This window comes from Dunckerocampus dactyliophorus, chromosome 17, assembly GCF_027744805.1.
Source record: "Dunckerocampus dactyliophorus isolate RoL2022-P2 chromosome 17, RoL_Ddac_1.1, whole genome shotgun sequence".
Taxonomy (NCBI): Eukaryota; Metazoa; Chordata; class Actinopteri; order Syngnathiformes; family Syngnathidae; genus Dunckerocampus; species Dunckerocampus dactyliophorus.
Genome location: NC_072835.1, coordinates 21699987 through 21711806, shown reverse-complemented (window position 1 = coordinate 21711806; position 11820 = coordinate 21699987). Strand labels below are relative to the sequence as shown.

Here is an 11820-nt window from a genome sequence, read left to right as displayed (position 1 = left end):
CAGAGATATGTGGCAGATGTAATAAAAAGCCAAGGAAAGATAAATCTTCTGAGTCAACATTCCCACCAAGGTTATTTGTGAGTGATGTTGCCTGTTTTTAATGTTTTTAACTCTTCTTTTGTCATTCCCTATGCTGCTCACATGTTCAGGCCACAATACACGGCATCTTTCAGCATTCACTTTCTGCCTGGCTTTCACTTGAACATACTGATGTTAATATGGCTGCCTCCGCTGTCTCGAGTCCAATCCCCTCTTTCTCTGCTCTGCCTGCAGCAGGTTGTGGAAGTCTCGCTCAGCTCTCAGGATCAGCTGTTCTGAATCTGTGTTCTCATCCCCACTTCTCAGAGCCTTGAGGATACTTTCACGCTTCGCCTCACGTTCTAACATCTGTTACCGCACAAGCAAGATAGAAACCTTAGATTATCATATTTATACTAAAGCAGGTGTTTAACATGTATTATCTCACCTCTTCCACGAGGCCATGTTCATTTTGCTGTAGGGTGCACAACCCTGAGCAGATCTCCAGTAGTATGATGGCTCCTTTCTGGGAGCCGCAAGCTAACATGCATCCATTCTCATGGGCCCGGAGGCTACACAAAGCGTCATCACACACCTGAAAACAACAGTCGGGTTGATTGAGGCAGAACAAAAGGCCGTCAGACAAATAACAAGAAAACTCATTCATACCTTGACACTCAACGTGGGGTTGCTTTGCTTAAACAAGATGTCCCAGATGTCGAGCACACCGTCCATCTTAACGGTGAAGAAGACGGAGGGTCTGACAGGACTCCAGCAGGCATCTGTCAAGTAGGACATCTGATACCTGATAAAACCAATAACAGTAGACACAATATCTAAAGACCAAAGAAGATGTAAAAAGAAGGGCTGATGACAAGAGCAAATAAATATGAAATACTTAGTCCACATTATAGATGAATCCTTGATGTCCTCGGACCAGATGCGGGCCCCCCAGTCCCCCACAGTGAGGAAGTTTCTTGGAAAGAAAGGGTTCCTCTTGACGGCATAGACAGGTCCATAGTGGCCATCGTATATACAGACAACCTTCTCAGACAGAGTCTCAGCTGTCCTGTTGCAGCACACGACAACACCCAGGTCTGTTCCAACCAAGAAGTTGTCTGGCTGTTGACACAAGAGGACACCTTTAGTGACAGGTTGATAAGTTTGTGGAGATGTTGGCATGCAGATGGAGCAACAAAATTATGTGGTTAGATGTTGGGCTCCAAGGAGACACAATGCCTGCGATGTTGTTGATACTAACAGTCCAGATTGATTGGGGCATGTGGCTAGATGAGGTAGCTGTAAGCCTAGGTCACAATCAGACGTACAATTCTTTTGGCCGTGCGATTTTTGGCATTCCCCAAATCGCTGCTTTTTTTTTTTGTTCGTGGAGAACGTAGTTGTTGTGAACATGAAGGAGTAAGATCTCGACACACGTGGACGCACGAAGACGTGCAAGGTGTGTAAGTTTGTCTTGCACCCTGAAAAGAACGTAAGCGCCCAAACAATTTGTTTGATATGACAAAGAACCTCTGCGGCCAGTCTACGACTCGAAAATCAGCACATCACACTTGTGTCCTACGTGCATGTCGTGTGTTTTTTTTGTCCGTATGACTGGTTGTGACCTACGCTTTAAACCTGATATGGACTGCACGCCGACATTTATTAACGGTAACCAAAGAAAACTGTCACCTTCATCAAAGCTGGGGAGAAACTCCAGGCTCGGGCAAAACCCAATAACAAGCCTTGTCCATACAATATCTGACAGTTTGCAGGCAGACCTTGTCTAATTCTCACAACACGTCGCAACAAACTCAAAAGGGCTGATCCGTGTGTAGCTGCTCGAACGCAAGTCCATGCATGATCAGCCTCGGCTGGTTCATATGTTGAGAGACCTGAAACACCTTATTATCCTAGGTCACAACAGCGATGATACGTACCTGAAGATACCTGGTGTGCATACTATTTGTTCAGCCACAGAAGACATAAAATTGAAAATATGCTTCATATGTTGAAAAGGCAGAAACACACCATGGTAACGTCATACTCCAGAGAGATGGCTCCTAAAGCATTGTCCAAGTTTTCCTCCCAACCTAGGTCTAGAACCAGCCTCTCCATAGGCTTGCTCAGCTGGCGGACATCCCACCACAGAATCTGGCGGAAAAAAATATTGTTCACTAATGAAGAAAACATCTGTCTTGAACATCATGATCATATCTACCTGCCCATCAGTGGAGGCAGAAAAGGCTTCTGTTCCAGTCTCGGATTGTAACCAAATTGCCTTGTAGACAGGGTCTCTGTGACTGTGCTCCAGAGTGGAAACCTCTACTGGATGACTGCCTGTACGGGTGTCCCAAAACACTAAAATAAAGAAAAAACCTTCTTCAGGATAAGCTTAAGAAATATAGGGACTCATGAGTCAATATTTCACCTGAACCCACCAATCTGTCCATTGCAGCAGCCACTGATTAGAGTGTGCGAGTCGTTGGGGTTATACTCCAGACAGACAAGTTGACACGCTGGTTTGAGAGTCATCTCAGGCTTGGTAGGGTTCTCTGCAGCGCATATGCAGTTCTGATTGACTGTGATTTTTTTTTTCCTGTCTTAATGTTGGTTTACCCACCAATGTTCCAAATGTATGAGTCTGTGCTCATGCCTGTGGCGGCTCTCTGTAAGTCAAGGCAGGAGTAGGCAGCCGCTAGACTCCTGCCTTCATGGGGATGCCAAGAGAGAGAGGTGACATACCGTTTTATTTGGTTAGGGTCCCTGTAAAAACATTTACAATGAGCCCAAAAGTGATGCGAGTTATAGGGCACACATTTGGAGACGACTGTGAGAATGTTGTTCTGTCAGTACCTCAACACATTGACAGTTTTGGCAGATGGCGCTTCCTGAATCTCTCCCAGCAAGTCCTCCTTCTCAAAGTACTCTTCGTAGATATCCACAGCGTTGTTCTGTCCAACACACTGTGCTGTAAGCTGGATTGCAGAAAGGTGACATCAGACATTTTCCCAACTGTGGTATTAGAGTCAATGGGGTCCCTACCGTGCCTAGCAGCTGTATGCTATTCATGTAGCCCTCATCTTTCTCCACCTTCTTTCTAAAACGAATAGTTTGCTCCATCTCTAGGTGGTTGATGTCTTTGGGCCACCCACCTTCCACATGGTTTATCCCACAGTTTTCATACTCAAACCTTTCTGTATTCACCTAGAGAAGATATATCATTAACAGACATTTGATTCAGCTGGTGGAAACCAGTTACAAGTTCTGTGTTTTGGTCAGTCGTGGGCCCTGAACCTACAACTTGGCACTTCCCACGCCTTATGGAATTCTGCTACTGCTGCCTCTTTATCCATCAGAGCTGTCCTATCTAGTCTGACTAGTGTTTGTCCCTCCTAGTCTTTGAGCATGAACTCATGAAGCCTGCCCGGATGAGAGGCGAAACGTCTTTGAAGGCAACCTGAACAGTCCAGTTGCGATTGACGCAATGCCCTGAGAATACAATGACCTGGATGAATTAAAATATTCACTGGCATACCTCCTTATTCATGCAACTAACTATTTTGCTGGGACGCTGGATAACTACCCCAACTGACTGCAGAGGAAAGGCTGGGCTGGTCTATTAGTTCTACCCCATCGATTTTTGTTGATGTATGCTTACTGTTTCTGCTGCCCGGGCCTGGTCTATTGGGCTCAACAAATGGACCCTTAACTTTTGATTTTTGTTATTTTACCCACTGAATTTCTCTCCTTTCATGATTTTGATAGCCACGTTGAAGATGATTCAGTGAGAGACATTTCAGTCACCTCATGTTCCGACATTTGCCAGCAGCCTTGCATCCCGACATCTCTGGTCTCCCTCGGAGAGAAGTGCAGTGCCAGCTTTGGGTTAGAAGGAACATCAGCTATCAGCTCCACGTGACGGTCGGAAAAGAGACATTGGCGGCCAAAGTCACTGCGGAGCTTTACGTACTCATGCACAAAATCCATCCCAATGCGATTCCTCCAAAAGTCAAGGTAGGAATGGGAACGTGATTGTTTTAAGTCCAATTCTGTTAGCTTTCACTTGGAATAATCATTCATTATTTATGGTGACTGGCTAAAAGGCAATCTGAAAAGGTAACATTACTGCAAACTTTTTAAAGCTTTGATTTAAAGGACTATTGTCATAAAAAGGCAAACAACATGTCATCTGTGACATTTTGTGATGTATTTCCAAGTTTAGGTTAGTGGCAGAAAAGTCGACCAGACGATTCAGGATGTTAAACAAGACTACATTTTCTGTCTGATGAAAGCAAAATATTTGCTCATTATTCTGTCTTTGATGAAGTTAGGGTTGACATTGGGGGAGGCGGCGCCACTTTTAACAATGTACGCAGTATGTCTCTCTTTATGGGACAAATGATAATGGCACATTGTTCGGTGTTTTGCGGCGTTAACACTTTATTACACAAGAGAAGCAGCAGGTTAAACACCTCGGTAAATGCTCACAGATGGTGCTGAGTTGCCAGACGCAAACATCCCTACGGCAAATACCTTCACATAACATGAGAACTCGAGTATGAGGCCGCTTTGGGATCAATGGGACGACATGGGCAGACACAAGGAAATATTTTCTGTATCATATGTAGGAGGGTAATAGGCAAGGATTACAATCTGCCTTTTGAGCTTCTTGGATTTTCGTTTTCGTTCTGTAAGCGCACCCCTGCACTCCCTTCCTGTTTCTCAACAAGTTAGTGAAAAAAAATGTGTTTCCAATTAAGCGGGGTGGGAGGGTGGGGGGGTCGCGACAAAGAACTACTCCAAATTGCTGGACACTTTTAAGACATGGCTTTCCTTATAAGGTAGTACACTTATAGCTTACGTCTAATGTACTAATCAGAGATGTACTACATGAAATTGTACTTGAGTATGCTTAGCTTGGATTGACAAGTATACTAACAAGTTTAAGGGCATACACTCGCACTTGGGCATGATTCCCCCTCCCTCTCCTGACCCGCTGTCCTGTGGTCACACTTGACCCTTTTCCACTGTGGCAAACTTGCTGCCAGTGCAGGTTTACTTCACAGCTAAGAATTTATGCTGTGTTATGTTCTGTGTTTTGTGTTTGTTTGGACTTTGTGTTGTTGCTGTTTTCGGCGCATTTGTTGTTTGTTTCTGCATACCTAGACAATTTGACTGCCCAGTGGGGGAATGGCAAGGAGACACACCTGTGGCAGATTGGCAATTAAGCTTACTTAAGACATCGGTTACAGATGGAGGATGCATAGTTGTTTTCAGCACATGACAGTGCCTTGATGCCGCTTCCCTGCTTGTTGGATTACCTGCTCGCTTACTCCCTAGCAGAGTTCCTGTACCTTCTCTGGCAAGTAACCATTGTTTCTGTTTTGCTCTGGCGTCCTGTGTCTCCTGTGGCCTACTGCCTGTTTTGTTTTGCTGGCACCCTGCTTTGTCAGTCTCTCAAGCCTTTTTGCTTCGCCCTTAGTTTTGGTGAACCTTTTTACCAGCATTGTACTTCGCCTTGGGTTTGAACCTTTCTTCTTTTTCATTTTTGGGCTTTTGGAATTTTGGTTGTACTTTTTCCTAGCCACAGTGCTGCACTTTATGTTGGACTTCGATTTTTTTTGTCTCTGAGACCTCAATAAAGACGTTCTTTTGTTTCAAACACCACTGCCTCACATCTTCCAATTTGCTTGTACCATCACGTCTACACTACGGTATTACTGCAATTTCCCTGCGTCGTCCAGATTATTTCTATTCTATGAATAAGGAATCCTACTTTATGGGAATTCATCCATCACGGTCGGGTCTGGAACCAATTAACAGCGATAAACTAGGTATTACTGTATGGTATTTACATGGCTTTTGGATTTACTGTTTGTTTTGTGTATCCAGTACTTATTGCATCATGCAAATGTAGCTTATGTCGTGTTATTGTGTGCAAACTGCGATTATTTGTATTGTTTGATGTTGACTGATTATTCATTTACAGAATAAGGGCATTTATATTGTATTTCAGATTTGTTTGTATTTACTTGTTATTGTTAACCATGCCAACTGGATGACATCTTATCTTAAATAATGAAAGAAAACGGTAAAAACAACGCCATTCAATTTCTTGTAAGCGTATGTAAAATGCCGAGTATAAAATCCCGCCTAAGGTGCCACATTGCTCAAGCCGGTTGCCAACAGTCCCTTCAGTTACTTTATGAGGCCTATCGAGTAATTACTGCAACATTTTGCTTCCTGAAAGAACTTTTGGGTGTTTTTTAATAGTGACAGGTCAACTCTTGCTTTATTTGTAGTTCTTAGGACTGACTGTGGAAGCATGTTTTGCATGTTGATGAGTTGCGATAAGCCTTTTTCTTCCACTGTAAGAAAAAAAATATGATAAGTCATAATTGAGAGGAGAAAGTCGAATGTCGCATGACTGCCGTGAGAAGAAGGCGGCACCTGCAGTGTCTCATAATTTAGACATTTTTAAAATCTCATAATTATGACTTTTTATCTCATGACTTATCTCGTAATTTTGACTTTTTATCTCATAATTATGACTTTTTATCTCGGAATTTCAACTGTTGGTCGTAATTATGATTTTTGTGTCAAATAATTTCGACTTTTTTATCTCATAATTATGACTATTTAATAATTTCGACTTTTTATGTCATATTTTGACTGTCTTGTAATTATGACTTTCCTATCTGATAATTACAACTTTATCCCATAACTTCGACTTTTAATGTCATAATTATGACTGTCCTATCTCATAATTATGACTTTTTATGGCGGTATTTTGACTTTTTATCCCATATTTATGGCTTTCTTCTGTAATAATTATTACTTTATCTCATAATTTCGTTTTTTTAGTCTCATAATTATGACCATTGGGATATTTTTTTTCTTTTCGTGGTGAAAAGGGGCTTCCATACATTTTGTAGTTAGTCACGCAACTACACGCAACAAGTTATTCTGTTCAGTGACGTCACGCGCCGTCAGACAAGGTCCTTTCCTGAAGCACGCGCGAGGAGAGAGACAGAGAGAGAGTGAGAGAGAGAGAGACAGAGAGAGAGAGCGAGAGAGAGAGGCGCCAGGCACCAGCGCTGCGCCGCAGAGCATCACGCTGCTTTCTGCGGGAAGGAAAGTGTCATCTTCAGGAGGAATAACAAGTGTTGCTGGTGTGCTTGGACATAAAATGCGACTACCTGGCTTTGTGTTTTTGGATTTTCACTCCTCCTCGCTACTTTGACAGGAGTTTCTCGCAGACTGAGTCCATATCAACTCTGTGGGAGGAATTTCAGGTTTTCCCGACTCTAACTTTGGGATTGGACACCCAGGAGCCACTCCGGGAACTAAACTAAACCAACACAAACGACACTGTAAGTATTCAAAAAGCCCGTGCCGCTTAGACAGGATCATTAGGAAATCATCGTGGACTAATTGGAGGGAAAAGAACTTTGATTTGGCGCTGAACTTCAGTGCGTCTGTTTGTGCATCTTTACATACCTGCCACGTAGACGTGCACGACAATAATAACGTTTGCAGATGCGTTATCTGCCTTGTGCGCCGTTATTTCGATGGTTTGTGCGCACTTTTGAGAAAGGGGCTTGTTGCGCCTGCCAGGCATGAACCGCAAGGCTAATCATTAAAACAGAAGTCCCAGTCGGGTCTTGAGTTTTCCAGCTCAATATAAATAAATCATTTTTTTCTTTTTTTTTTTTAATCACTTTGCTTGGTGACATAAGAAGAGATCGGTGTTGCTGCTTGGTAATCTAAAAAAGGCATTATTGTTCATCAATGCGCTTCTTCAGCAAGCTATGGTCAAGGGGCACACTTGCATTGACTCTTACTGTACTGTACTTTTCAATGAATATTTCACATTTTTTAGAAATATTTCAAAGTTAGACATAAACAAACTGTATTTTGTAGTGCTTCAAGTCATATTAACACCACGGTAATAATAATAATAAGAATAATACAGTTTCAAGTCTTCGTATCCTGCAGTGAACTTTTGGTCATTTTCTCCATAAAAGCGTGGAGTTTATATATGCAATGTATAATGGAAACTTAAAGGGTCATGAACAGTCCGTTACAGGATGCTGGACAACCGCAAGTGTAAAAAGAAGTTAACCGCTGTGTCGTGAAATAAATAGTGTGCTTTTCATTAATGGATGACTTGGTGATGTACTCTACGTGCACGGGCATGTTGCTGCATGCGCTGGGGAAGTGGGTTTTTTCACATGAATCCTCAACACAGGTGACTCTTGTTGTCACTTTGGCCATATTGTGCTGAGCAGCCAGGACAGGGACCTAACAGTATGTGTCACTACAGTTGGAATGATAGAAGCGTTCAGATTTACACATTCACTGTACAAAAAATATGCAACATTGCCAACAATATCAGTACATAAGGCAGGGGAGACCAAAGTGCGGCCTGGGGGCCATTTGTGGCCTGTGGCTGTTTTTTTTTTTTTTCTTTTCTTTTTTTTTTTTTAATCGGCCTGCGGCACGTAAAGAAAAAAACAGCAAAAATGGAAAACCCGGCAATTTTACAAGAATTAAGTCAAAATATTAAGAGAAAAAGTTTTATCTTACGAGGAAAAAGTCGTAATTTTACTAGAATAACTTAACACGATGAGAAAAATATCATTTTAGTTCCATAAAGCTGATTAAACTTGTAATATTATGAGGAAAAATTATGTAATATTAGTAGCGTAGAGTTGAAATGTTAAGAGAAACAAACAAAACAAAGTCAAGTTGTTTGTTTTGTAAAATTAGGTTGGGGGAAAAGTTATAACTATGATAATAAAGGCATCATATTATGAAAAGAAAATGTACAAAGGTTATTTAAGAAGGAAGTTGAAATATTTGGAAAATTAAAAAAAAACAGCAAACTGGGGTGAAAAAAGAGCACAGACTGAAGTCGATACTAATAAGCCTTTTCGCCGATATGACGAGGCTGAGATGCAGTTTTTGCTTGAAATGTATCATTTCTTAGCATATCTACATGTGTTGCTGGACAAATGATCAAAGGGGCCCTTGCGCTGGACACCCCCGATGTAAAGTCTCAAATGAATCAAATAGTTGTGTTTAGGGCTAATTTGCAGGGACTATATATAGGCTTTGGTTCATTTACGTATGTGTATGTGTGTGTGTGTGTGTGTGTGTGAGGATACTGTTTACTTACCACCCATGACCACAAACCTCAGGGGGTCTTTGATGCGATGGTGGTGTGTGAAAAGCTTTTACACTCATGTAGCTGCTCGGGGTGAGGCTTAGAGCTTTTTCAAACTGTTTTAATTATGGAGATTGCTGTCACCTTCCCAGCCTTCCTTTCACGCTAAAATCTCAACAATGATTAGTGGCCTGTGGAATCATTCCCTCCTATACTCATAAGCTAGCGTCTCTCTACGTGCCCTTGTATTGTTGGCGCTTACATACATTTTGACATCCCACATTGGATGAAACCCGTCCGGCCCGCCAAACATCACCCAAATAATGTAAACCGTTCAGTCATTAGTGCTCATTCATGCAGTACTTCCTCCACTCTGCAGGGGACAACATTGAGGCACATGCGTCACAATGAAGCAGCAGTAGAAGAAGACGGCTCGCATCTACGAATATGCCGATATCAACTCTTAAAGAAACAAAAGTACATGCTGAAAAGAGGACTTTTAACAGCGACGGGACTACAAAATGCTTTTACCCAGAATGTAGTGGGAAAGCTGATGTGTAAACTCTGTTTTGCTGGAATATAACATAAAATATATATATAAAAATAATATAATGAAACATCAAAAACTTTGACACAGTCCGAGCGAAATAGGGATTAGTATTTTCAAAAAAAAAAGTGTGTGTATATATTATTATACAGTTTTATCGCAGTCAATTGGTTCCAGAGCCGACTGCGATCAGTCATTTTTTGTGAGGTAGGATTCAGTATTAATATATGGAATATTTTTGTAGTTATGGCATAGAAAACCTCTTTACGATCTTCTAAATATTTTTTTTTTTCATTAGCCATTTTAAATATTTAATTTCAGCTAAAAATAAGTACAATTTACTTAAATATGCATATTTTTTAGTAATAAAAGGTCGTATTCAACCGAACACGAAACAGTGATCATTTATCGATTATTTAAAGATCGCTATCTAGCGTAGGAGCGTTAATCGCTTGTGATATTGCAAGGGACGACTTTATAATTTAACATGACTTTGGAGCCAAGGAGTGAACATTGCCATCGACGGCCGCCAGGGGGCTCCCTAAGCTAGGATGAAGAATTGAACTGATTCAGTGATGGGAATGAGATCGGGAGTTTGGTGAACTTGCTTACCGGTATAATGCTTGTTGGACTCGTTGGGTCAGAGTAGCCCTGCATTATATTTTCATTTGTTCATTCGAAATAGCCTTACGTATTTGTAATCGCCATGATGTATCGTAAACGTGAGTAAAAATATGCTTTGATTGAAGATAGCGTGTTCCATGCAGCAGTTCGGCCTTAAAAGAAACGTGCTGGACTGCGTGTAAATAAAAAAGGTAGTTTATCTTCCTTATGCCCTTTTGTTGGCTGGAGTGGATAAAAATGTGTCGCCATGGATATCACACACCAGTGGTCATAACATGAGGGGAGGATTGTTCTCTGCAACTCAGCGGTTTCCCTGGCAACCAGAGAAGCTGCACAGACTCTTACTTGAACTTGGACATTAGAACGGTAGACTTGCCTAGAATGCAAATACATGGCAGAGAAAGAAAAATAGCATTGTGGCGTTTGGTGTCTGTGACTTCCGACACTCACGGTCAACTCAAACTCCCGTTGCAAAGACGTATTGTCTCCTCTCAAGATGACTGTTTGATGTTTCCTGACATGAGCCCTGACATATGTCAAAAGAGGGAAAAAGGGGGGTGGTTCCTTGAAACATCTGTGTTGTGATTACTCCAAGAACCCTTCTCCTCCCCCTCGACTAAGGACTCGCATTCCACCCATTCTTCTTCCCGACTTACAGATTGCTTTCACATCCATGCAGGTAGTCGAGCTGCACAGAACTGCATAGGAATATGCAGATACAGTAAAAAAGCAGCATGCCATTTATTTATTGATATGCAGTCAAACCTCCTTTTTTTTGTTGAACATTTTAACCAAAATTTAGCTTTTGTTCAATGCTGCACATATCAAACTAGCCCATACGGTATTGTTCCGTGAAATTCGAGTGCCCAAACAAAGCACTCCCTGACTCGGGCCATGTCCACACGAGAACGTTCTTGGGATTTTTTTTTTTGGCGGGTCGAAAAAAAGTCACATCTACACTGTTCCGTATTAGTAAATAGTTGCATCCAGACGGGAACGGGTCACGATTTTTAATACACAAGACACACGGAACCAGGTGACGCACCAAACTATAGAAGAAGAAAGAACGCATGAGCGTGAGAACGTCGTCTTGCGGTGTCCAAGGCTCATCTGCTGTTGACTTACGGCATTACTTACTGGAATTACTTCCACGATTCATTTTGGAGAGTAAGACAAAATATCAGGAGAATGTCGACAGGTGTGAGTCATGTCAGTCGAAATATTCAGATATTCTTCTGGTCATGTGAGGTCATTGTTTCTGTAAAGCAGTGGTTCGGATTTTCCCACTCTGGAAGCCGTTTAAAAAAAAAAATACAGTTTCAGGTCACCCAGAACACCATTTCCTTGTGGATGAAAGGCTGAAACGATAAAACACTTTGCCGTTTTGACCTGAAAAAGTTTCTGTGTGGGTAGCCCCCCACTGCCCATGAATTTTATTTACGTGACTGCTAAATAACCT

At 41.8% G+C, this 11820-nt stretch overlaps 2 protein-coding genes across 2 annotated transcripts in view; one reads left to right on the top strand and one right to left on the bottom strand.

The window, feature by feature from the left end:
* Positions 1 to 213: 213 nt before the first annotated feature.
* Positions 214 to 4008, bottom strand: LOC129170340 (dynein axonemal intermediate chain 2-like). The gene is made up of 11 exons (XM_054757772.1): positions 3826 to 4008; positions 3064 to 3225; positions 2875 to 2996; positions 2642 to 2784; positions 2460 to 2573; positions 2240 to 2379; positions 2050 to 2172; positions 917 to 1140; positions 688 to 823; positions 467 to 613; positions 214 to 387 (listed from the first exon to the last, which is right to left on the bottom strand). The coding sequence occupies exons 1-11, from the start codon at positions 4006 to 4008 to the stop codon at positions 214 to 216; spliced, it is 1668 nt and encodes a 555-aa protein (XP_054613747.1).
* Positions 4009 to 7048: 3040 nt separating this feature from the next.
* lpar1 (lysophosphatidic acid receptor 1) overlaps positions 7049 to 11820 on the top strand; it is a 35850-nt gene continuing 31078 nt past the window's right edge. Inside the window, exon 1 of the mRNA XM_054756227.1 lies at positions 7049 to 7394. The gene's annotated coding sequence lies outside the window, so the exon portion shown is untranslated. The remainder of the gene's footprint in view (positions 7395 to 11820) is intronic.

What these genes read in the sequence shown, in the direction of transcription:
- LOC129170340 (XM_054757772.1), bottom strand. Translation starts at nt 4,008, where the DNA reads ATGGATTTTGTGCATGAGTACGTAAAGCTCCGCAGTGACTTTGGCCGC. An exon ending in ACCCCACGTTGAGTGTCAAG is followed by an intron (nt 614 to 687) that starts GTATGAATGAGT and finishes TGTTGTTTTCAG; the next exon opens with GTGTGTGATGACGCTTTGTG. An exon ending in AACATGGCCTCGTGGAAGAG is followed by an intron (nt 388 to 466) that starts GTGAGATAATAC and finishes GTGCGGTAACAG; the next exon opens with ATGTTAGAACGTGAGGCGAA.